Genomic DNA, 27,857 nt, shown 5'->3' with positions numbered 1-27,857 from the left:
GTACGTCTACAAATAAATGGATTGTAAACATTTCCGATCGCCAATTATCCACCGCTGAAACCAGAGCTTTAGCAAAGGGCCTTGATTTTGCTGTTATTCCTTCACGCATTCCTTATCTTGATTTCTTACATATTATATAATGCAATTTGTCAGGACTTCCTAGCGAAGATGCCAACAAACTACATTTTGAAGTTTTGACTTCGTTATTCAAAAGCAAATTACCTCCATGCAATTTATCAAATGCTGAAATTAAAGGTCTAACTTCTTTAAGAAAAGATAATACAATATCCATTTCTAAGGCCGATAAAGGAAAAGCTATTGTAATTATGAATAAGACTGACTATGAGACAAAAGTATCCAGCCTATTAGAAGACACCACAACCTACCAAGAGATCACAAGTAATCCTACTAATTCACAAATTAAACAGCTAAATAAATAAATTACTTGATGAGGTTATAAGTTGGGATCCGAACTACGTGGATAAAATACACACCTACTTTGGAAGAACTCCTCGTCTTTATGGACTCCCAAAAATCCATAAAGAAGGCTGTCCTGTATGACCCATCGTAAATTGCATTGACTCTCCAACTTATTGGATTGCAAAAGTATTATCACATTCCTTAAGTGCTCTCACTGGTCATTCCAGATCCTATATAAAAAACTCAACAGATTTTCTTGAAAAAATCAAGGATATAAAAATTACAGATTCTGAAATATTAGTCAGTTTTGACATCATTTCTCTGTTTACCAATATCCCATTAACCGACACAGTCAATTCATTATATGAAGATTACCCTCCAGATATTGCAAGGATATTGGAATATGTCATCCACTCAGGTTGGAAAAACAAAATCTACAAACAAATTGAAGGTACTGCCATAGGTAGCCCTCTATCTCCACCTTTGGCAAACTATTATTTGAAACAATTCGAAGATATTACGTTTGCCTGTATTCCACATCTATTACTGTTACAGACACTGAAGATGTACTATTATTTTTAGTACGAAATATCTGTCTTTTTACTAATTAAAGATTTCACTGTGATTTTTACGTGTTACTTTATTATTTAATTACTATGCCACAGGTTCCACTAAAAATCAAAAGATCTAAAGTTCTATTTTTGGCACCCTCTAACGAAAAAAAAAAAAAAAAAAAAAGCTATGCAGGAGTTTTTCTTAGGATAACCATCTCCCAAATTTTTGGCAAATTAATGCAACCATATTTGTTAAGGTTGGGAGAGCTTCAAAGCCATTGCTGACTCAAAAAATAACCTTTCAGATCTATAATGACACCTAAATAGCACATTTGTTTTCCTCCATCTAATCCTGTGTAAAGGAGTGTCCAAAGCATGGTCTGCCAGTTCCGACTTGCCATAGTAATAGTAGCAAATGTATCTTTCATGTTCTTCCAGGCAGATGTTCACTGATCTTCCTGAATTTCATACACTCCTGGGTGTGCTAAAGGGTGAAGTTTATCCTTAGGCGAGTAGATCAGAGTTGCGCTTGACATGAGGTTTGAAAGTGGTGCGAAGGCTATTTTTCAACAAAATTTCAGCTATCTTGTACCTCTGATATAGGGAATAGAAATGGTCATGTTGTATTCTTGTGTATTAGGGGAGGGGAGAGTAATGGGCCTATGTAGTGTTTTATCTATTTTGTAGGGATTGTAGCCATTAGCTAAGAACGTATAGTGCAGATATTGGAGTTCTGTGGTTAGGGCTGTATCGTTGGAACAAATGGCTCTGGCTCTGTGTGTAAGTGTTTTTAAAATGCTGTACTGTTGGACTGGATGATGATGTGATTGTTTATGTAGGTATCTTCCTGTGTGTGTAGGCTTTCTGTAAATAGAAAAAGATAGTGATCCATCTGAAAGGCAGGTGACTAATGTGTCAAGAAATTTTAAACAGTTATTTGATTATTTTTCTACTGTGAAGTGGATTTTGGGGTGTTGGCTGTTTAGGTAGGTGACAAACACATCCAAAGTGTCTTTTCCATGGGGCCAGATGGCAAACACATCTTCTACATAGCATAACCACACGTGGCTTGTATGTAGCTGTGGTAAATACTTTGTTTTCAAAGTGTTCCATGTAAAAATTTGCTAACAGGGAAGAGAGGGGGGAACCCATAGCAGTACCATTAATCTGTTTGTAGAATGGCAAGTCAGGACTGGCAGACCACGCTTTGGACACCCCTTCACATTCGTTTTCTTCCATTACATGGAGGAAAACGAATGTGCTATTTAGGAGTCGTTATAGATCTGAAAGGTTATTTTTTGAGTCAGCTATGGCTTTGAAGAATTCTCCCAACCTTAACAAATCTGGTTGCATTAATTTGCCAAAAATTTGGGAGACGGTTATCCTAAGAAAAACTCCTGCATAGCTGTTTTTTTTCGTCAGAGGGTGCCAAAAATAGGAGTTCAGATCTTTTGTCTTTTGCAATTATATTGTTTCACTCACTCACTGTCGTGTGTACAAGTGTGTTGTGCTCTGATGATGCTAAGTTGAAAATCAGCAAAATATAAGCATTAATAAAAAATCTTTGTGGAAAAAGTGTGTGTTGTTGTTAATACCATGAAAAATAAGTCATGAATATTTAGCCTTCTTAACGAACTTAATATTTCTCTTCAGGGATCTTGTACAAATATTTTTACACTGAGAAATAAAATGGATGTGTTCGTTCAAAAAGAAGCTGGCTCTTTGGGATAGTCACGTACAAGAGGAAGATATAGAAATGTTTCCACTTTTGGGAGAATTTTTGATTGCTGCTGATGTCAACAAGAAAGTCATAATCAACAATATAAGTCAATATTTAATGGCATTAGCTGAAAACTTTAATAATTATTTCCCTGAAAATGAGAATCCTTGTAAAGGTAACTTCTGGATTAATAATCCCTTCTTGGAAGATATAAAATTATGTGCACTTGATCCTCATGAAAAAGAAAAGCTGATTGAGTTGTCTTCTGATGTCACTCTGGTGTCCAGACATAAAATGCAATCATTGTCTCAATTTTGGATATTACTCGAAAAAGAATATCCATCTCTGAGTTATAAAACTATCAAATTGTTGGTCGTTTTTTCTACTTCCTATTTGTGTGAAAAGACTTTTTCAGCCATGTCAGTAATAAAAACCAAACAGAGAAATCGAATGGATGTTATTGCAGCACTTTGTCTCTCGGAAACAACTCCAGCCATGTATATCAAATTTTCTAATCTCTAAGCAGCAGCAGATGTCGCACTAGCTAAAAATTGTAATTTTATAACATTGGATTTAATAAATAAAATACTATCTACATTGGTTTATGTTTCTGTCTTAGTCGTCAGCTAGTCCGCAAAATATTTCTCCTATTTTCCCCAGTCCGCAGGTAAAAAGGTTGAAGAATGCTGGTCTAGAGGATACAAAGAAAGTACGAAAGAATACATGAAAAGAATCAATGATTGTAAAGGTGAAGAATATTCTTAAGATAAAGATATGCTATGCTTGTTCCTGGAGTAATTAGTTAGTAAAACTATTAAATGAGATACAGAAAAGTAAAAAATATCTAGGCAGAATGCAACAAGAAGAACATATTGATGATTTAGATAAAAAAATACCATCGGAAATCTAAAATGTGGAAGTTGCAGTATATAATATTTGATCTGAAACACTTATTTGGTCATTTCACATCAAATATTAAATGGAATTTAATTGTTTATGGCTATTACATAATTAAGAAAACACGGTCAAAGGTTGGATTTCAGATGGAGTAGTTAAGTCGTCAGGAATCAAGCACAGTACCCAACTAGAAAGTGAGAAATAAAATGGAAATTTATATATTGAACATGACAAAAAAGATTAATACATGCTTACTTTGAAAAAAAAAGGAAAGAAACATGTGAAAGATCAGGTTGGATTCAGACAAAAGATAATCTTTAAGATAAACTGTTAAGATAGTGTAGGTCCAGAACTTTGAAAGTTTTGCAGATCTTATGACATTATAAATCAAAACTGAAGGATGTACAGAAGATGGTTTGATATTTATGTTATAGAGCACTCAGTTGTAAGGGAAGGCTGCATAATATCCACTGTATAATCATTCTACATAGGTTACATTATGAAGAAAAGTATCATTAAATCTAATATCAAAATCTGAGATATTCAACTCAGTTCTTGACTATATGCAGATGATGTTATACTCTGAAATAAAGGACAGGTTCCTTATAGGAGAGACTGCAAAGCATTAGTAAAACATCCTAATCTTAATAGATCTGAATACCTGTGTTTTATTCAGAGTGTGGTGATATAAACTCAGTCCATCAGGATAGTACTGCTTAACAGCATTCAACATACTGTATTTATTTTCCTTAAAAAAAAGAGGGATTTCACTTACAACAATTAGAATGCAACACAACTACCACTAATGATTTCATATCTGCACTGGGGGTCCTTTTGTCATTTATGTTATGCTCTTTTTTGTTGTTGTTCCATTTTTTCATATCTAAAATGCCCAATAAGACAAATGAGATATGAATGATTATACATATTGAAAGAAAAGGTAATTTTTTTTAAATAAAAAAAGTCATTTCATGTAAGTAATCCATATTTATTATTCATTTGTATTACTAAATAAATCTGCTACAGACCTTGACTCTTTAACTGAACTGAATAACAGCTGTAACAAATTTGATATAAAAATCAGAAATAAAAATATGAAAACTATGAAAATGGATAAGAATACGAAACCTAACTATATTCTCTTATCTGTTTCTATAGCAGGGTTTTTTCTCCCGGAAACTCAGATTTTTCATCCAGCATACAGACAAATCGGCCCTTCAGAACACATGCAATTTACAGACAAAAAAATACTTGTTTTGGTGGTGGGTGGTAGATGGCACTGATGTAGTTGATTGGTAGTAGAAGTTCGGTGCAGTGATGGAGATGGAGAGTTGTACAGTAGGCGTTCTCCTGCAATGAGTCTTCGGACTCCTTGGAGGTGTCACGAATAATAATAATAATAATAGAAGAAATAAAACATATCAACAATTTATGCATAGTTTTTAGTGAAACTAGCAACAAAAAATAAAACAAAATGGAATAGAACAAAAAATAAAATAAGAAAAGCTAGGATAGTAAGGATATCAGATGAATAAATTTATTTATCTAGTTTCCCCACTTAGCTTTTCTTATAAAATAAGAGCAAAGATCAGTCAAAAAACTGATGCAGCAGTAAATTAAAAGAAAAGCATCTTAATAGTTATTAGCATTTATTTAAAACATCATAAGAACAAAATAAATAAGATTACTTAATTATTGGACTGCTTTGTCAGATTTTAAAACTTATAATTTCAAAGTAGAATGTAAGATATCTGTATTAAAATTCAGAAAATCCACAAATTAAAGAATTTTGCGTGTTGCAAGCAATCTTTAGCAAATCAAACCTTGCTTATGAATAAATAAATATTTGATATGAGGTTTAGTGAATAAATGTGTTCATATGATTGTTATATTGAAAACAATTTTGACATCCCCTCCCTATCAATTGAAAACAATTGATAGGGAGGGGATGTCAAAAGTGAGTGCTTTATACATGTTTTGGAAGTGAAACAAGCTTACCTCAGAGTTTAAATATTGTGAAATTAAAAAGTCATAATATTCATTACTTTCATCATTGCAAAATTATGAATGTATAACTTTCTTGAACTAAGAAAATAATATTGATGGTGTTTCAAGAAAAATGCCAACATTAGTAATAGTGGACAATGTTGAAATAGAACAGAAATTGCTCTGCTATATTTCTGAATATGTGCAGAAGTAAAAATAATGATAATGGACATTGTGAAGGATCTGCTGTTTGAGAGAGAGAGGAGAAGATAATACAACAGAAGAACTGTAATATTTTTGTGTCTTTGATATATATGAAGGCTGAACAGAAATTACAAGAAAGGTTAGAAATAGAAGACAGATGGAGGAAACATCCTTTAAAAAAAAGAAAAATAAATGTGAACTTTATTATAGTTATTAGTCCATATAGGATTTATTCAGTTAAAATTTAAAAGAAACTTTATTGCTTTTTAGATCATACAGAAAGTGACCCAGTAATTTGTATGTAAGTCATGAACTTGTTTTATTTCATTCGCTATCTGAAGGGTGATTTGAAACTGTTGATGTGGTTTTAGTTATTTCTTCAACAAAGTATGATGACTTTCATATAGAAGGCAAATCATTCTAAAGTGAGTGATTAAAGATGTAGGAAGAACTTAATTTATGCTGCTGTTTTATAAGTAGGAGCAGTTTCTATATTAATCTTCCTCCTGCATGAATGACTCCAAGAGAATGTGAGTTCTGCTTGAAGAAAGAGCCTAAAATTCTAGAAGACTGGCCATAAAGGGTAAATACTATTCACTCACATAAACTGCTGCTTTTCCCATTGTACTGAAAGGAAGCAGCATGTTTTTCATACAGTTTCGTGATATATATATATATACACATACAGTAGATTCCAGTTAATTGGGACAATCAGGACCAGATCATTTTAATCCAATTAAGTGGCTCCTCAATTATGCAAAATTTCATGTTAATAGTTAAAGAGATATAAAAAGGCAAACTAATATTTCACTGAGAAACAAATCATTTATCGTCGCATGGTTAGCCTAGTGGCTGTGCACTTCATAACCATATGCCGCGGGGAAGGAGTGTTCTAGGTTCAATTCCTGTTGGAGACATGAGGAGTTGAAGGATTTTCCTCAACCATAACCAAGTTAGTCAGTCTTGGGCATGGACAGTAGGGTTTTCCCCCCAGTTTATTCTGGGGTTTTTCATCCTGCAAAGCAGGCAAACCGGCCTTGAGAACTGAACGCTACGGACATAGGATACACCAGAGTGTAGGACTGACCACCTTATCCTGTGAACGGTTTAGGTCCAATAATTAACAAACCCTCGACACCGCAAGGTAAAAAGGAAAATGAGATGAGATGACAAATCATTTATTCAAATTAATTATAACAGTAAAATATGTACATATTTAAATTTCCCTCATCACCAATATCGACAAAAACAATGACATGTTGTCCTTAGTCTTTCAATGTAATCCTATTTAAAATCATCATGACCCAGCTTTTCAGCTAGCTCCTCTGACTTCTTTTTTGACACTGGACCACTTATGCATATCCCTTGTCGTTTATAATGGAGAACCACTGATTCAGGGCATCTTCAATGTCAGGATCCTTACCTTCATGCCTCTATTTTTTTTCCCATGCCATGGCATGTCTATTCTTCTTGCAGTTTATCTCGCTCTTGTTTCAAATCATAGATTTTGGTAGTCCAGTTATCTCCACCAGACAATGATAACAGATACTGGCGAATGGCCTTTGATTGAGTCTAGTAAGGCAATTTTTTTTGGCTAGTGATAAATTTTTATGTGGTATCTTTGTAAGAGTACAAAATTTTATAAAATTAAAAACAAAATTATCCAAAAACAGAGCACTGAAAAATCTCTGCGCTTTTCTGATTATATGTTGACCTAGCATGAAAGATGATAAGTGCACACAGCTGATACTAGTTAGAAACTGTTACTCATAAGGTAATACAGCATGTAACCTGAGTTGGTGAGAAGAATGATGAGTTATTCACATGATCACCCAAAACATGCATAGAACAAAGCCGATGAGTCATTTACAAGCTGTAGTTTGGCATAGTATGACCTTTGCTCTCCTTATATCAATAATCCTTAAACATTTACAAGTAATTACTTCAGAGGGATACTCTTGAGTGCTGCATTCTCCTGTCCTAAATAACTAAAGAAAACTGGCAAATTTTTTTTACTTGGTTTTGTTCTTTAAGATATGTATCAAATAAATGGCTCTCACAATTAAATGGATTCTACTGTGTTTACATACATACATATATCTGAGATCCTGGATATGTATATGTGAGCAAGTTGATTTGCATTTTTTTTTCTTTTAAAAAAGACTTAATCACTTGAAATCAAAGATGTAATTTATAGATAGCACTTACAGAACCGAATGTATGAAAAGAAAATAAACATTCCTAACATAAAAAAAAAACACTTGCTGCAGTACAAAAGGCACCAACAATCAAGTAAGCATTAAAATACTATAATAGAGGGAAGAACTGCTGTAGTACCAATGCATTCTCAGGGTCAGACATTTAAAGTTATTTGTGACTGTTGGATTGAAGATTATTATTATTACATAACACCTCCAGGGAGTCCAAAGACTCATCGAGGGAGGGAACCTACTCTACAACTCTCCGTCTCCACCACTCCACCAGCCGCAACAACCTTCATCATCATCTACACCAACTGTATCTACCGCCGACCATCAACACTAGTATTTTCACAAACAAACATCCATGCCCATGGTGGGATTCGAACCTGCAGCCTTTTGACTGGATACGCTAACCACTCGGCCAACCAGGCTGGCGATCTAAAAATGATTGTTTCCAACATTTTTGGAAAAAACTTGCAGCCTTTTTATGTACTATGCACCAGTTATACATTAGTAAAACAATTTTTGAATATATGCTTGAAATTTTTTGTTCTTATTTAACCATGCTTAATCTGCCTTTGTTATCATCATCATCAAATTCCTAACATATACCCCTCAGGGGATGTAGTGGATATTATGATGGTACTACATGAAAAATTTAAGCCATTACTGACTTCTAATCAACAATTTTCCTCTAAATTAATTTGTTATCTATCAAGACTCCAACATTATCATCATCGACATCAAATTCCTGATATGTCACCCTGGGGGAGGGGGTACAGGATAATCATGATGGTACTACATGAAAAAGTTACACCATTACTGCCCTTTGATCAACAATTTTCCTCCAAATTAATCTGTTATCTGTCAAGACTTCAAATTATCAGATCTTATATTTTTATCTTTAAGGCACTTTTTACTGTGTCTATCCATCTTGGTCTTCCTCTGGGTCTTTTCCCTGACAACCTGGCAAAGAACACTTGTTTTGATATCCTTCCTCTCCCATTCAATTCTAGACACAACATGCCTCTCTTGCTGAATTGATAAATATTATCTTCAGGGTTTGCCACTGAATCTCTGATTCGCTTCTTGTTTTCAAACTCTTATTTTTTCATCAATGATTTGTATATTTAACAGCCTACAGTCACCTCTGAAAGTTGCTCAACTTAATTTATTTTAAAACTTTCTTACACACTCTTCTGTTCAATATAAATTTAATTTTATTGTGTTCAAAACTAAATAGTGATTACTTCCAATTTCAAATCCTCTGTATACTCTTGTGTCCTGAACCAGTGGAAAAATATTGCTATCATCTATAACCTAGTCAATGAAACAATGAAATTGATGCAAGAAATAAGACAGGTCTTATTTCTTGCATCTTCTCTTCATGTAAATTTGTGCCCATTTTTATGTTGGAAAATGGTGTTAGTAATAACTAATCCATGTCCTGAACAGAAGTCCAATAAGCGTTTGAAGTTTATTTTCCACTTGGTTAGACTATAATACTTTTAATTAATCCTTTATCCAAGTGTAGGCAAACAAAGTTTGCACCTGAAGTAGTTCAGAACTGAGGCAACTTGTAGCAAAGGTGGACCAAGCTCTCATCACTCTTTGTCTCAGTATCTCCCATAATGCAAAGCACATCTACTTGCGGACATGTATAATGCTATGCATTAAGGGAAGGGCCACTATCCAGACTGGTTTCGACCTTTATTGAGGTCTTGTCAGTGGGAGGTAGACCCAGAAGTGGTGATACTAAGGCAAAAGCAATGGAGAGGTCATATTTACTTATACGAGTTGCCAAAAGGTGTTTCACCTTATTATTAATTGACTCTAGATTTAGAGAAAGATGTTGGAAGTTTATTTTCCACTTGGTTAGACTATGATAATTTTAGTTTAATCCTTTACCCAAGTGTAGGCAAACAAAGATGAGAGCTTGGTTCACCTTTATTATGAGTTGCCTCAGTCCTGAACTACTTCAGGCGCAAACTTTGCGTACACTTGGGTAAAGGATTAAACTAAATTTATTATAGTCTAACCAAGTGGAAAATAAACTTCCAACATCTTTTTCTAAATCCAGAGAAAATTAATAATAAGGTGAAACACCTTTTGGCAACTCGTATAAGTAAATATGACCTCTCCATTGCTTCTGCCTTCCACTGACGAGACCTCAATAAAGGTCAAACCAGTCTGGGTAGTGGTCCTTCCCCTAATGCATAACATTATACATGTCCGCAAGGAGATGTGCTTTGCATTATGGGAGTTAGTGAGACAAGGAGTGATGAGAGCTTGGTCCACCTTTGCTATGAGTTGCCTCAGTCCTGAACTACTTCAGGTTCAACCTTTGTTTGCCTACACTTAAAGGATTAAACTAAAATTATTAAAATCCAATAGGCATTCACCATTATTATTACCTTTGCACTTTTCTCCAAATATTCCTAAAACATTTCTGTATACCCACAATGTAAAATGATGGTACAACATGACAGAACTTCCAACATTATCAGATCTTAAATTTCTGTCTTCTTCTAAGGCACTTTTTACTGTATCTACCCACTTACATCTTGGTCTTTCTCTGAGTCTTTTTCCTGCCAACTTGGTAAACAACACTTGTTTTGCTCTTTCCTCCCCCATTCTGTTTAAGTGGGTGTTTAAGCTCTAATTCTGATATCAGGTTTAATGTCCTATTTCCACTCCTGTAGAACATGGCCTAATCTAAGACTTGTGTTAAAATAGTTCAAAGCTGTTGTTAACTCCCTGGAACATTCTTTCAAAACAAGTGGTGATATATCATTAAGTCCTACATGCTTCCTAACATTATGTTTAATCAATTCCTTATATATAACTCTTGCTCACAATCAGTAGATTCTTCTCCCTTTTCACTGCTTGCAAGCTTTGCATATAATGTTATAATCAAGAAGATAACATACCTTTATGAACAGCTCATTTAACACTTCAATTATGTCCTCCTTGGTGATTATTATTCTAGCATTTTCATTAACAAGTATCATCCTTCCACAATCTTTCATTCTTTCTTTCTTCTACTTGCCACATACTAAAAAATGTCCTGTTTTTTTCCTCATTAGCTCAACTCTTATGAGTAACTTTTCTCACCTACTCTTTGTAAACTTTCATGAAATTGATTATTATCCCTCATCTTGTACTGTCCCCCATAATGCCTTCTTCTTCCAAACTGCATGATGACACCTCTTCATTCATCCATTTCACATCTACTTTGTTTAACCTCCTGACCTTTGGAAAGTATTCAAACATTGCCTCTAGCAAATAGTTCCCAAGCAGTACTGATATTCTTTCTATCCAATTCCTCATTCCACGAGCACCAAGCTATTTCCTGAGTTTATCTCCTCACCAGCCTTATAGTCCACCCATGTCCTTTTCTCCAAGAAGTCCTTATATGGCTGGCCACTACCTAAATGATCACTTTATGGTCACTTTCACCAACTGAAGAAAGATTTGACACTATTTACAATAGCATCCTGTGACGGGATAATCAAATTCAAGACCCTTGATCCTCATGTGCCCTCTGTTATATACTGCCTAAGGTAGCTGTTTCTCAGAAATCCAGAAATTCATTCCCTTTGCACCTGGATGCTCTCTCTTCATTTCAGTCTATATTACTATAATTAAAGTCACCCATAATGATCACCCTTTTTTTACTAGTCAGACCAATTTGCCTATATATTTCCTTCTCACTGCCCTCCACATTACTGTGTCTATAGCAACATCCAACTAAATATTTCAACCTGTCTGCCTCTACCTCACACCATGCCACATCAAAACTACTGTTACGATTTGCTCCTTGCATCTCCACCTTGGACTGGCATAACTCCTCTGTTACCTTTTCTTCCCTGTCTGTTTTCATGAAAAAGACCATATCCTTCCATCACCATTCCTGTCATCATCCTCATCCAACCATGTCTCACTTTTTCCAAAAATTTTGGATGAATGACCTCGATCAATGAAACAATTTCATATCATATAGAACCATAATAGTTCCTTTCTGGTTATATAACAAGTTCCACCGGCAACCTTGAATGAATCCTCCATACCCTACTACCATTCCTCTCCATCATCACCATTCTTACATCTCTTCCTATATCTGAATGATCCCATCCTTTCATATCTCTGGATGTTCTTCAAGGGTAGTAGATGTTAACAAAGATAACTTGACGTATAGGAAAACGTAAGACATGATAATTAATAAATAACATAAAATGGAATACTTATATCTATGTTTTATTAGTATAAAATTTTTGTCCTAGTATCAAGATCATCTTCATACTGAAGATACCCTTGATACAGGGCAAAAATGTTATAGTAATAAAAATACAGATTGAGCATACTATGAACAGACAAACAGGAAAATCTTTGTTAACATTAATAAATAACATAAAATGGGTTACATATATCTATATTTTTATTAGTATAAAATTTTTGCCCTAGTATCAAGGACATGTTCACACTGAAGATCATATCAAGGGTATCCTCAGCATGAAGATGATCTTGATACTAGGGCAAAACTTTTATACTAATAAAAATATAGATGTAAGTAATCCATTTTATGTTATTTATTAATGTTAACAAAGATTTTCTTGTTTGTCTGTCCATAGTCAGACAAGTTATAAACTCAAGACAATTTATACACTGTCAGGTGTGTCAGAGATGGAGTCCCCCCCCCCCCCCTTAGAAGACTAGATAAGGGTTGCTAGTTTGATATGAGGTTAAGAGTATTGTAAAGATTATAAGAAATTACAGCTATTTCATTTAAGAAGTTCACTTTGAAACCTCAAAGTCTGGTTTGTTCTAAACAGCAATAAAATATCCTTAGAATATGAAAAATATAAAATGTAAATAATTAAACTATCATCATAAACTTACCATGTGAAAATTCTGTTCTTGTGTTTCTTGAGAAATTGCTTGACGTCTTCTGTAACGATAATATCCTATTCCACCTGCATTTTCAGATTTAGGCTTTTTAACAACTGCTGTTACTTTATTGCCCACAAGACGATAATGACCACATATAACATTCTGATACCTGGGTTTACGATAACGGAGTTTTGCCACAGACTGGTATGGATCATCAGGTGTAGTAATCATTAAAACTAAGCCTTGTGTGTGTGGGGGGGGGGAGAGAAAGAGAGTAGTGATCTTAGAAAATTTTAAAAGTCAAAAAGTCAAAATATACAAAGGATTAATTTTAATATAACAAGTCAACAAGTCAAAATATACAAAGGATTAATTTTAATAATCTTGCAGAACTGCACATAACATGTTTAGTACTTTTGTCAGTACTATTAATAGTTTTGAATTTTTTTCTTCTTTAAGCATTCTTTATTCACAAGTTTATTTTCCGATAATTAGTGTATCCAATGTAACTTTAATTAAAGTCACCCATAACGGTCACCCTTTTTTTTACTAGCCAGGCCAATTTGCCTATATATTTCCTTCTCACTGCCCTCCACATTACTGTGTCTATAGCAACATCCAACTAAATATTTCAACCTGTCTGCCTCTACCTCACACCATGCCACCTCAAAACTACTGTTACGATTTGCTCCTTGCATCTCCACCTTGGACTGTTGTTGAAAGTTTTTTCAGTTGGTTACAAAGTAAATTATAACAGACAAGAAATTATATTTTTGTTTAAATCCTTTATCGATGTATAAGCAAAGTTTGTACCAGAAGTATCTTCACAATTAGCCTACTTGTACATAGAAGCTGTTGACTTCACAACAATTACCTTAATATCCCATTAATGCAAAATCCACTTCCTTTTGAATATACTGGTGTGTATCATGGAAAGGGTTGCTGCCCAGATTGGTTTCAGCATTTATTGAGGTCTTATCAGAGGGAGCTAGACCCAAGAAGATAATGAGATGAAATAAATGCAGAAACAATATGCAAACAGTAAAATGGTGTACCACCATAGAAATACAATTTTATTAATACAGACCAGTTTACAATAAAACATTTATTAAAACCTACCAGTTTCGCCAGCAAACTGTCTGGCTTTTTCAAGGCGTTATGGAGATATGAAAGTTAGTAAATACAAATTAAAAGGAACATAAAAAACGTTGTAAAAACCAAACTAGTAGCCCTTCCACATACATGTTTCGCGTGACAGAGATGACTTATTGTTCTTATTCATTATCACGCATGCATGTTTGTTGTAGACTTGTAATGTGATTACTGGCTAGCTGTAGTTCAGATTGATTGAGAGAGAGGGGATCAAGTTTTTCCACGAACTGTTTAGAATTACACCCTGATTTCTGTTGAGGTTTCCGCCGGTTATTAATACTATTGTGGCTTCCTTAAATACACGATGCCTGTAGTCGTCATCGAGATATGGCATGGAGCTGTTTTGCCGATCTATCGTGTGGTTAGACATGCAGAAATGATGTGCTAAGCCAGAAGAGATGCTTCTGTTGTGGCTTACATCACCAACATGTTCTTTTTGTCTAATTTCTAAACTTCATGAAGTTTTTCCGATGTAGGCAAGACCACAGGAGCAGGGAATGTAATATACTCCTGGATATTTGTAAAACGAACTTTATCTTTTGGAGATCCTAAAACTTGTCTGATGTTGGTGGTTGGTTTGAAGACCACTCTGATGTTGTGGGCTCTTAGTATTCTTGCTATTTGATAAGAAATTGACTTGATGAAAGGTATCACTACAGTAGAAATGTGCTGACAGTGGGATGCTTCTTGTCTGGGGTTGTCATTGTATAGATATTTTTTGATGATGTTTTGAGGATATCCATTTTGTGATAATGTGTTGGCTATTAGTGAGAGTTCATTCTGTGTATCCTCCTCTTCTGATATAAACTTTTTGGCTCTATGTTTCAACATGTGGATAATACTCAGTTTGTGTGTCTTGTGATGGTTTGAAGTATAATGAAGATATCTTCCAGTATCTGTGGGCTTTCTGTAAATGGATAATTTGACACTGTTAGGTTGTTTTTTTTATCAAGATATCTAAAAAATGCAGTTGGTTGTTGTTTTCTACTTCCAGAGTGAATTTAGGTGTACCACCATATTATTAAAATACTTTGATAAAGGATTTAAACATAGAGATATGAAACCAACAGCCTCTATGTACAAGCAGACTAGTTGTGAAGATACTTCACGTGCAAACTTATTCTGCTAGAGGGCAATGTGTGTGCAGGGGTTCATAATTAGAGCAGTGCAGAAAAATAAGTAATTTTTCGAATTCAGTTAATAACATTATGTCAATCTGTTGTAGTTTTTTGTTTTTATGAGTATATGATAGACAGAGTCATTTACCTTTTAAGTAGATATGTTTTCATGGCACCAATGCATAACAGAACAATGGTGGCAAAGACATCTTTGTCGGGGGGGGGGGTGTTTAACAGGTGAGGTTTTGCTTAATGCAGTGTGTGCATGCACGTGTATGATATACATATTGCAAAAGGTGAAAATATGTGGAAGGAAAGCAAGACTGGTGAGCAAATATGTAGGAAATATTTTGAGAGAGAGAAAGAGAGCCAATACAATTGAAAAAAAAAAAAAAATCAAATGTAATAAAGGAGTAGAGAATATTGAAAAAAGCTGGAAAAATGTCAGTGTTAGTGATATCATTGAAAGTGAAATGGCAGCAAGTCAGGAGAACGTCATGAAAGAAACAGCCCACTTACATGGAGACCTCCAAAAGACAAAATGCAAGATTGAACAATTGCATAAACATCAGGCAAATGGTATAGCTGAGAAGAGAAAAACAAACTAACAAGAAGCACAAAGAAGAAAAAGGAACATATGACTATGTGATAGAAAGAGTAAAGAGAAAATTTTTTATGGCATTCTATGATAGTGTCTTATGCTCTATAGCATACTTCATCAGGAATATAGCTAACAATATGAAAACATAAAAGAGTAGAATGATTCTGAAACTCAGAAGTATAAATAGAAAAGAACTAGTGGAAGAATTAGAGGAGCACCACATTGACATAATTGGTATTACTGAAACAAAGAAGACAAAACAGGAGAGATTTTTCTGAATAACAACTAGTTGTTATAGATGTTAATAACTATACATTCAACATTACACATGTGATGATCTTCTTGAGTGGAAGGCAATTTAAAGTAGTATGATGGATGGGAATGGGACAATGATACATTGTGCCACCAGAAGGTTCTACTAAGGAAGAAATGGATGATCTTTGAGTCTATAAAGAAGGCACCTAACAAAGAGTAAAATTGGTTCACTGAAAATGTATGCAATAGAGCAGGAAATAAATAAGAGACATACAGAACTATTTGGAAAAATTTGAAGATAAGAGCAAAACTAATGATAACAGTAAGTACCTGTTGAAGTTTGGTTCAGAATATGGACCAGTCATTACTAATGCCATGTTCCAATGTAAAGATGTGCACAAATTCACATGAAGAGAAGACAAAAGAAATAAGAAAAATCTCACAATATTACTATTATTATTTATATGGGCACTCCATAGGGTCAAAAAGACTCATCACAGGAGACCCACTCATTCCATTAACAAAATACCTATCATCCATCTACCAAATTACACATTACACAGCTCTTTCTAGCACAGAGGCAGCACTTTGCATTCATCAGATCTACCATACCATGCCAAAGACAACACATCCTTGAATCCTGACTGTTTGATCTGCTTTGGCTCAAAATTTCTCTACCAAACTAACCTGCCCTTTCCATTATGCTCTCTACTGCTCTCGAAACTCAGTCAACCATTCTGACCTCATCCATTTCTTCAACTATCTCTCTAAAGTTTGATTTTCTGCAGTTGAAATACCCCTAATAGTGAAGTCATCCTTCTTGGGGATTTCAGTATCCACAAGTCACACTGGCTCTCCTTCTCCAGTTTCACCGACCAAGAAGGGAGGGATGCCAAGGTATTTGCTATCAGCAATGACCTATCTAAGATCATCAATCTTCCTACCAGAATACTTGACAACCCCCCTCCAATTTGCCAACACACGACATCTTCCTAACAAGCTCTCCTTCCAGGTATAATGTGGTTGTTGGTTCTTCTCTTGTAAACTTGGACTACAACCACATACAAATCTTTTGCCACAGAACAACCTTCACCCATCAGTTCACAATCTTGTGTCCTTTGGCACTACAAAGGTGCCAACTGGGAGAATCTCTGTCAGTTCTATTCCTTCTTCCCATGGTGAGATTACTGTTTCAGTTCTTCTGATCCAAACACCTGCTCAGATTGAATAACAAAAATCATCCTCACAGGAATGAAGGCTTTCATCCTTTATTCCAATCCAAATTCTCAGTCACTATCCAAGCCTTGGTTCTCAAAAAAGTGTGCCAATGCAATAAAAGAAAAAACCTCTGCTTATCAGGAATGGCTCAAGACCAAAAGTCCAACTGCTCACTCAGCAGATTGCAACAGTTGTAAAAGAATCATCACCAAGTCCAAGTTAGACTTTAAAAGGGCCAAATGCTGCAAACTTGTCTCCTGCCCAAATGGCAGTTGCTCCTTCTGGTCTCTTGCCAAGGCCACCAGCCACAACTTCTGACCCATCTGGATTTCCACCACTCTCAACATCCGGATGGTGCTGTAGTTACCTCACCTAAGGACAAGGGCAACTTACTGGCATCACTCTTCTCTTCCAATTCCTGCAATGATGCAAAGTTCCCTCCACAATACCAAGAACAGCTCCTTTCATGTCACCCATAGTCTTTCAACAAAAAGAAATCCGAAGAATCCTCAATAACCTGAACACAAACAAGGCTCCTAGTCCTGATGGTATGCCTATTGTGTTTATTATGATCAAAAATGTATAATTTATATGGAGTAATTACTTAGAAAAATTACTAAATGAAACAATCAGTGACAGCACAGTGACAAAAAACACTCGACAAGCATGCAATCAGGAATACATATCCATACTTGAAGTAGAAGAAGCCATCAAAAGCCTGAAATGTGGAAAGGCAAGAGGAGTAGATGATATTCAACCAGAAATGCTGATGTATGGAGGTATAAACGTCTTACAGTGGCCACTGTATAGTTCAGAAGGCGTGGACAGAGGGACGAATTCCAGATGAATGGAGTAGGGCTCTCATAGTACCCATATCTTCTTCTTTTCAGCCATTTTCTGTCCATTGCTGGATGAAGGTTCTTTCCACCTTTCTCTGTTGGTGGAAAGAACCTTCTTTCCACCAACAGAGAAAGATGTAGAATGATGTCCATTGTACATCTTCTTTCCACCAACAGAGAAAGAAGATGTACAATGATGTCCATTGTCATCTTCTCTTCTGGATAATGTCTGGCCCATTTCCATTTTAGTCACTTATGGTGAAGAATGATGTCAGTGATATAAGTCTGGCTCCTTATCCAGGTGTTTCGCTTATCTTTTAATGTGATGCCTAGCATCAACCTCTCCATTTTTCTTTGAGTTGTTGCTAGTTTATTTGCAGTGCTTTGTTACAGATCAAGTTTCACAACCATATGTGATGACTGGAAGTATACACTGGTTAAATGTCTTCCTTTTTAAACAGAGTGGGACATCATTGTTTTGAAAAATGTTTTTCAATTTTCTGAATGCACTCCAAGTAAGTTGAACTCTACTATTTATTTCCTTTTGGAATCCACAGTTTAGATCAATGAGATGACCTAAGTATATACAAAATGAGATGACCCATACACAAAAAGGGAAATAAAACTGAATGTGAGAAATATCTCTGTAATTCTCAAAAGGTAAGATTTATGCAAATATACTTGAGAAACAGTTGAAAAGGATTGTGGAAGAGAAGCTTGGTGAAGAACAAGCTGGATTCAGTTCAAATAGAGGCTGTCAGGATCAGATTTTCACTTTATGACAAATAGTGGAGAAATCATGGGAATATAACAAAGATCTGTATTTAAGTTTTGTACATCTGGAAAAGGCATATGACGAGGTGCCAAGAGAGAAGCTATTCAAAATATTACAGTTGTATGGTGTCAATGGGACATTATATCAAGCAATATATAGTCTTTATATTTGTTGTAAGTCAACAGTTAGAATTGAAGAATGTACAGGAAGAGGATCTGATGTTAAATCTGGTGTCAGACAAGGATGTACATTATCCCATCTGTTATTCATTATCTATATGGATCACATTATGAACCAAAGCAGTATTAAACCTGATATCAAAAATTGGAGATGTAATTTCAGTCATTACTTTATGCAGATGATGTTATACTTTTAAATAAATCCAGTACAAGCCTGCAAGATTCCCTGACTAAATTGCATAACTGTTGTAATAAACCTGGTATAGAAATCAGCAATAACAAAACAAAGACAATGAAAATAGGCAGAAATATTGAAGATATCAACTACATCATGAAAGGAAAACCTATAGAACAACTAAAACATATCAGCTACTTAGGCACAATTTTTAGTAAAGATGGTAAAATAAATATGGAAATAGACAACAGAATCAACAGAGTTGATATGGTAGGAAATCAACTGAATAAATTTATATGGAATAAGAGAGAAATTAGTCAAAACACTAAATTAGCTATATACAAGAGAGTGTTCAAACCAATTTTAGCTTATGGATCTGAGAGTTGGGTTAGAAATAAAGCACTTGACCAAAGACTACAGACTACAGATATGAGAATCCTGAGAAAGACTGAGGGTAGGAACAGATGGCATCAATGGCAATATCATATTAAAAATGAGGATATTAAGAAAGAACTTGACTATCCAGGAATATGTTAGCAAGCTAATCTCATTTAAACAGAATGGGAGAGGAAGATTTGCAAAACAAGTGTTCTCTGCCAGGTTGGAGAAAAAAAAGACCCAATGGAAGACCAAGACATAGGTGGATTGATACAGTAAAAAGTGCCTTAGAAGATAGAAATATAAGATCTGATAATGTTGGAGTCTTGACAGATAACAGATTGATTTTTAGGAAAATTGTTGATATCAAATTATATTCTAGAGGTACAGAATGGATTTAGAAAAGGACGATCATGTATAGACCCAGCCTTTTGCCTAAAATTAATAGTAGAAAAAAGAAGAGAATATAATTTGGAAACACATATTGCATTTATTGACTTTGAAAAAGCATTTGACAAAGTTAAAAGAAACATATTATTTAACATATTAAAAGAAAGACAAATACCAAATAATATCCTAAAAGCTATCACAAGTATATATGAAAATAATCAAATACAAATAAGATTAAATCACGAGCTATCACATACAAGAGAGATAAACCAAGGGGTCCGACAGGGATGTCCCCTCTCAGCAACTCTTTTTAATATCTACTTAAATGAAATAATAATAAAATGGAGTAAAAATTTACACCAAGGAATTAAACTTTCATCTACAGTTAACTTAAACACTCTCCTCTTTGCAGACGACCAAATAATAATTACAAATTCTGAAGATAACTTACAGAAAGCTATTTTAAATCTAAATGAGATATCCAAAGATTATGGTATGATAATATTAACAGAAAAATCAAAAACTATGGCCTTTAAAGGACAAGATTCAGCAAGAACTAAAATAGTAATAGATAACAAGATCTTAGAACAGGTGAATTCATTTAACTACCTAGGATGTATGATCACATATGAAAATGAAAAAGATATAAACGTAAAAATTGCAAAATATTTAAAAATAACAGGTGTAATTAACTCTATATTTAAACCAAACCTAGTTCAAAAACAAACCAGGCTAAAAGTATACAATACATTAGCCTTGCCGGTCTTAATGTATGGAAGTGAAATCTGGACAATAAAACAAAAAGACAAACAAAGATTAACAACAGCAGAAATGAAGTTTATGAGAAAAACTGCAAAGTATACCCTATTTGATCACAAAAGAAACGTAGATATTATGAAAGAATTAAACCAAGAACCAGTAATAGAAAAAATTAAAAAATATAAACATAAATGGATGGAAGATGTTCAAAGAATGAAAACAGAAAGATTACCAAAACAAGCCTTAAAGTACAAGCCATTAAAAAAAAGAAAACCAGGACGTCCTCTTAAACGATGACTTCTAAGGCCGGAACAGGCCATGCTAGGCCTAAATCCTTGATACGTATGATGATGATGATGAAGTTATAATGATGTAAGTTCTTCACGTAGTGCTATCATAATATCCTGCACACCCCTTGAGGGTACATGTCAGGAATAAACATGATTTGAAAACCAGCAGTATGATATACAAATGATTTACAATATTGTATTGTGAAAATTGTATTATTCAGTTAGATTATTTTTATATTTAGAAAGAAGCATTCTAGGAGATATCAGTTTTTTTGGCTAGATGGTGTAGACCCCCCCCCCACATTATGTAATATTCATGAGGGGGCAAAAAAGGTTTCTGTCTATTTTTACTATGTTTTAAAAGGTTCCATCCTCTTAGTTCAATGTGGTCTTATGGTCAATTGCAGGGATAACTGGAGGGCAATCCCAGGCAGAGAAGGCCAACTCAAGGCAGTTAACCATCCAGGTATCAGTCATCTTTGTGCTTTAGTTTCAATTGGTCTTTTGGTTGTTCATCTGAATGATACTGATGAAAAAGGAAAACTGATAGTCTTTGGCTATATGAGGATAAAAGAGTTGAGGACTTTTTCTCTAACTCTGAGACTATCTATCTCGCTTTTCTTTCTCCTAATACTATCAAACGCTCTTGCACCGTTATACTTAACTATTCTAGGCCTATGATGAACATCCCTTTACTTTTTCACCTCAATAAAGGTAGAAACCAGTCTGCATTATGGAATACTAAGGCAGCTGATGTGAAGTCATTAACTCAATACACAAGTAGCCCAATCGTGAAGATTCTTCATGCACAAACTTTGTTCGCTTACATTTGGATAAAGGATGAAACCAAGAACATAATTTCTTGGCATCTTTAATTAACACTATAACCAAGTGAATAAACTTTTAACATCCATAGCACAGCAGTTGTTTCTCTCATTTTTAAAAATGAATACTGGTTACCATCTAACTATGAAAGAAAGGTTTTTCTTTACATGTGATTATACCAGATCTATTTATTATGAACCCCCAACCACAGAAAGTTGTCTATAATTTCATTTCACCCAATTTTGTCATTAAAATAGTGTCTGAGAGAAACAAAAGTTGCAATGACTTCAAATTTAAAAGATCTTGACACTGACTACCAAAAAGATTTCATGAAATCCTATCTACAGAGATGAAACTCTTTAACTGAAACTGTTCAAATATTTTGAACAGTTTTATAAATAAAAATGAGCAAATTATAATGGGAGAGTGGTAAAATATCATTCATCAACCAGGCTTGAAAGTAAGAACGAAACAGTGGGTGAGAGGAATCCGTAACAAGTTTTTAACCTAAAACTGAAAATTTCTGCATATTTTAAGATATACATTATAGAAAAAAAAACACACACACATATATATATGTGTGATAATCGGCTTTTACTTGGTTGTTGTGATACATTTTAAAAACATATAGATTTAATGACTAAAGAGAAATTTTCGGTTTTTAGTCATTAAATCTATTTTTTTAATATATATATACAGGGTGTTCGGGATAAATTTGACATATTTATAATTAATTATATTTTTCCGTAAGTTACATGTATTAACACACACTTCTCTTCATTTAAAAGTTTGGACCCTTCTTCATTCATATACAAGATGTCAGAAAGGATGGATAGCTGGAACCCACCTGAATCATGGAAGAGAATAACTTGTATCATGATGATTCGTGCCCGCCATCAAAATAAGGATATTACGACTGCTGCCCAATGCTCCCTGAATACAGTAAAAACAATCAGGCATGAACTAGAGACTTGCAATGGTGACTACGAGGATGTAGCAAGAAGAAAGATCCCTAGCAGACGATCTGATTGCGTTCGTACAGCAGAATTCCTCGCAAATCTGCAGGAACAGGTGTTGAAGAACCCTGGCATTGGAATTCGGGCTTTGTTCGTGGAGTTGCTAACTGTAGTCAAGCCCTGGATAACAAGGGTAGCCAATGGTAGGCCGTATGTATGGCAGCAGGATTCGGCCCCTTGCCACACCTCTGGGAAAAGTCAAAAATGGTTGTCTGAAAATTTCTACGACTTCACCAGTCCAAATGTTTGGCCTCCAAACTCCCCAGACCTTAACCCCATGGATTATTTTGTATGGGGCGCAGTTGAAAAAGACACCAATCGCACTTCCAGTAATACAAAAGCCCAGTTAATGGATAAAATTAAAACAGTTTTTGCGGCCCTTCCCAGGGAGACTGTAGCATCAGCTTGTTCGAGGTTCCGAAGCAGAATTGAAGCTGTGATCGATGCTAATGGTGGTTATTTTGAGTAAATCTTGTTGATAGTATTGTAATTAACTCTGCCTGTAATGTTTTTTTGTCAATTCATTAAATTTAATAGATACAAAGAAGATTTTATTTTTCCTTACGAAACTGTCAAATTTATCCCGAACACCCTGTATATATATATAGCAATTTACCTTGCTCTTATAATCCTTTACATAAAATACAGTTTGAAAAACTTTGAAATTTGAATTTTCACTAGATATAACTGAGAGGAGACCTCCACATAGCCTTTAAAGGAATGTGGAGAACCGACCAGAGCTACTAACCTAATGTCCACTTCTCACCTTCTCGTGGTGCACTCTGTTGGGTATCTACCTGGATACTGAACGAACGAGGATGGGCTGGCAATTTGGAATTTAGCTGACCAAATTGTATTTCTATTGGTTAAACCAAAATACAAAATGACGGTACAACATGAAAAAATTTCATGCCGGCTGGGGCATCGCCCGGTTAAACAAGGCTCCCGTTGTTTTTGCCAGGGAACCAGGGCAAACAGCGAAAAGTCAGCTACTGGAACAAATCTGAAAACACACCCCAACTCAACATCACCAGAGTTAAAAATCGGTACTATCAACATAAGAAGCCTGAATGGCAAAGAAATGGAGCTAGCTGAGGAATTAGATAAGTACCAGATCGACATAATAGGGGTGACTGAAACAAAAAAGATAAAAACTGGTGAGATCTTTCTAAGCAATAAATACAAAATGTTATATTCAGGCAATGACAATCAAGGAAAAGAAGGAGTAGCCATAGTATTCAACACAAAATACGAAGCTCATCTTCTTGAATGGCAGGCAGTGTCAAGTAGAGTGATTTCGGCAAATATCAGAATGGGGAACTGGACAATGAGACTTATTTGTGCCTATGGTCCCACAGAAGGTTCTACTAAGGTAGAAGTGGAGGAATTTTTTGAGGCTCTAGAGAAAGCTACTGACACAATGAAAAAGAAAAAGTTGGTCCTTGGGGATCTAAATAGCAGAGTAGGAAGTGATTGTCAGACACACAAAAATGTTTTGGGAAAATTTGGAGAAAAGAGCAAAGCTAATAATAATGGCAAATACCTGTTGGATTTTTGCTCAGGGCATGGACTGGTTATTACTAACACCATGTTCCAACATAAAAATGTGCACAAATTCATATGGAGAGAAGAGGCAAGGAATAAGAAAAGTCTCATTGACTATGTTATTGTTGATAGTGATGTTTTCTCCCTGGTGCAGGACACCAGAGTGTACAAAGGATTTGAAATTGGAAGTGATCACTATTTAGTTTTGAGCAGGATAAAATTGAATTTCATATTGAAAAGAATGAATGACATGTAAGAAAGTTTTAAAGCGAATAAAAGTTGAGCAGCTCTCAGATGTCAACTGTAGACTAAAATACATAAAGATTATTGAAGGAAAAATGAAAAAGTTTGAGAACAGGAACCAAACCTTGGAGATTCATTGGCAAGCCTTGAAGAAAACCCTGATTGATTCAGCTAGAGAGGCATGTGGTGAATTTGTCTGCAAGGATAGAAAAATTAGAACTCCATGGTGGACACAAGAAGTTAAAGAGGCAGGAAAAGAAGAAAGCATATCAAAAGTTCCTGGCAAATATGTCTGCTTGTGTTCTTAGAGAATACAGAGACAAATGTAAGAAAGCTAAACATTGTGTAAAACTAGCTAAACAAAAGTCATGGGAGGACTTTGGCAAGAATATAGAAAATAAATATCAAGAAGGTGGCAAAATATTCTGGAGGTTGGTAAAGAAGCTTAGGAATGGAGGAAAGAGTGCTGTAAAAGGAGTTAGAGATGATAAAGGTGAAATGAAAAAGGGAGAAAAAGATATCCTTGAAGTATGGAGTAATTACTTTGAAAATTTGCTAAATGAAACAAGTAGTGATGACAGCACAGTGATAAAAAACACTGACCAGGCATGCAGTCAGGAATACATATCCATACTTGAAGTAGAAAAAGCCATCAAAGGCTTGAAATGTGGAAAGGCAACTGGAGTAGATGATATTCGACCAGAAATGCTGAAGTATGTTGGTATAAAAGTCTTACAGTGGCTGCACTTCATAGTTCAGAATGCCTGGACAGAGGGACGGATTCCAGATGATTGGAGTAGAGCTCTCATAGTACCCATATATAAAAAAGGGAAATAAAACCGAATGTGAGATTTACAGAGGTATATCCCTATTGAGTGTTCCTGGTAAGATATATGCAAGTATACTTGAGAAACAGTTGAGAAGAATTGTGGAAGAAAAGCTTGGTGAAGAACAAGCTGGATTCAGGTCAAATAGAGACTGTCAGGATCAGATCTTCACTTTATGACAAATAGTGGAGAAATCATGGGAATATAACAAAGATCTGTATTTAAGTTTTGTCGATAAAAGTTAACATTTCTAGTAAAAAATATTTGAAAACATTTAAACACTGGAAAGTGTGCATTCACTATTATGCTGGCTGTTGGTTCGTGGGTTGCGGTAACATACTGCTAGTGACTTTAGCATACTATGTGGATTGTAACTTAGCTTGTTTCTTTGTGTATATATATGTGTATACTCCAGATGATGACCTTGATATGAAGGTCAAAATTGCAGGTGATTGCTTTGGTTTATACTAAAATGAAATTTTACTATAGCATGGTTAGCTGTTTCTATAATTTTTAGATACAAGTGTATCATGATGGATTAAGGAAGACCAGACTTGATGTAAATAATCACTTGTTTTTTGTTACACTGTAGAGAATGCTTCACATTTCAGCTGATTATTTGAATGCTCTTGAGTAAAAATGGTAATCAATGTGGAGCATTTCATAGCTTGTTACAATTCTACTTGGTATTTTGGTTCCATTGCATGTGCTGCCAGCCCTGATTTGTGATTTCTTCCATTCTCAATGTCTCAAAATATACAAAGAGGATATTTGTAAAAATTAGTGCATTTATTAAACTCTGACTGATTTTGGCTTATAATCAACTTGCATGCTATAAAAACCTATTGCAAAGTCTCCAGTCCCACCAAAGATCCTAAATATAATGCAACTAAAAGAAATTCACTATAGCAAACTATTCTTGTAATCCCCTATATGTTGTAGCAAGAATAGACTATATAATGTGAGCACCACATTGTCTACCCTACTTCATCATATGAACCTGCAAATCATATAATGAAACAAAAACTAAGAACACTTTGACTTTTTTAATGGATTTCAAAACACACATTTCAATGAAATCCAATCAGCCAAAGTCCATGAACAATTTGTGTTGTACTTCAGGGTGCAGTACTAGGGCCACTACTCTAATTTGTATATCAATGGCAGAGGGAAAGATTTAAGAGGGAATATTCAGTTGTTTGCTGATGATGCAAACTGAGGAGAGCAATAGTTGTTGGAGGTGATGTAGATATCCTGCAGGAAGATTTAAATAAATTGGCATTGCAAGCAAAGGATAATGATTATCAATTTAATGTTGCAAAACAAAGGGTTGAAAAGGTTGCATATAGTGTATCATATTGATAGTATGGTTTGAAGAAAATTGATGAGGCTAGGGACTTGGGGATAATGGTGAACAAAGAGTTAAACTTCAGAGGGCATATCGCAAAAGTTGGTAAAATAGCTCAAAGAATTACTTGGATGTTGAAAAGCATGTTAACAAGTAAAGATAAGGAAGTTATTATCCCTTTTTATAAGGCTATGATTCAGCCACATCTTGACCACTGTGCACAGATTTGGTCACTTGGGTTTCTTGGGGAACAGGGGGTGCTCAAAAAGATTCAGAGACAAGTGACTAGCATGGTGACAGGTGTGTGTGTGGAATAATCCCCCATGAAGATAGGTTGAAGGTTGGGGGGGGGGGGGTTACAAAGTTTAGTCGATAGGCAGAAAAGAGGGGAACATGATAGACTCTTTTAAGATATTAAAGGGATTTTATAAAATTGATGCAAGTGAATTGATGCTTTCAATATATGACAAGTAATCAGAGAACTAGGGACCATCCGTGGAAGTTGTGTAAGGGTGTGGTTAGTGGGGGAGGAGACCAGCTGTAGTGCTGCTGGAACATTATCAACAATGTTCAAGAACTACAGGACATACTACTCAGTAGGCTGATTTGAGCTTTGTGCAATTCTCTCAAACATCTCTTGATGCTTCAGCACAAAAAGAATTTTAAAAAGTAAAGGCTCACCATATCCAAAAGTTTAATAATTTAGAAAAGAAGATAAGCTGCAGTTACCTCCAGAACATGTGGTAATTAATAAATTGTTTAAGCTGAAGAAAGACACTAGCAAATCTCTCAATATTAGCACCATAACTATACCATAATTCCAGAAAAAATATACCGAGCCTGCAAATTATGGCCAAAACAGATTGTAGCATCTACAGCCCGCTCCCCATATTGCTAATAACATCCAGCTAGATATAGCCAACATTTCACTCTCAGCAAGGCCTCCAAAAAGAAAAGCTATCAAGGCTCTCAATCTTAGCGCCATAACTATGCCATAATTCCAAAAGAAATATACTGAGCCTGCAAATTATGGCCAAAACAGATTGTAGCAT

General features: G+C 35.0%; 1 protein-coding gene across 1 annotated transcript in view; it reads right to left on the bottom strand.

Moving 5' to 3' along the window:
• Nucleotides 1–27,857, bottom strand: part of LOC150107459 (F-box only protein 9) — a 310,233-nt gene that overhangs the window by 60,467 nt on the left and 221,909 nt on the right. The window contains exon 12 of the mRNA XM_090392105.1: nt 12,882–13,114. Within this exon, the coding sequence (XP_090248231.1) occupies nt 12,882–13,114 (233 nt within the window). The remainder of the gene's footprint in view (nt 1–12,881; nt 13,115–27,857) is intronic.

This window comes from Typopeltis vanoorti, chromosome 4 (assembly GCF_054136105.1).
Source record: "Typopeltis vanoorti isolate ZY-2024b chromosome 4, IOZ_Tvanoo_1.0, whole genome shotgun sequence".
In the NCBI taxonomy this organism is placed as follows: Eukaryota; Metazoa; Arthropoda; class Arachnida; order Uropygi; family Thelyphonidae; genus Typopeltis; species Typopeltis vanoorti.
The sequence above is the reverse complement of the archived record's forward strand: the minus strand, read 5'-3'. Positions and strand labels throughout refer to the sequence as shown.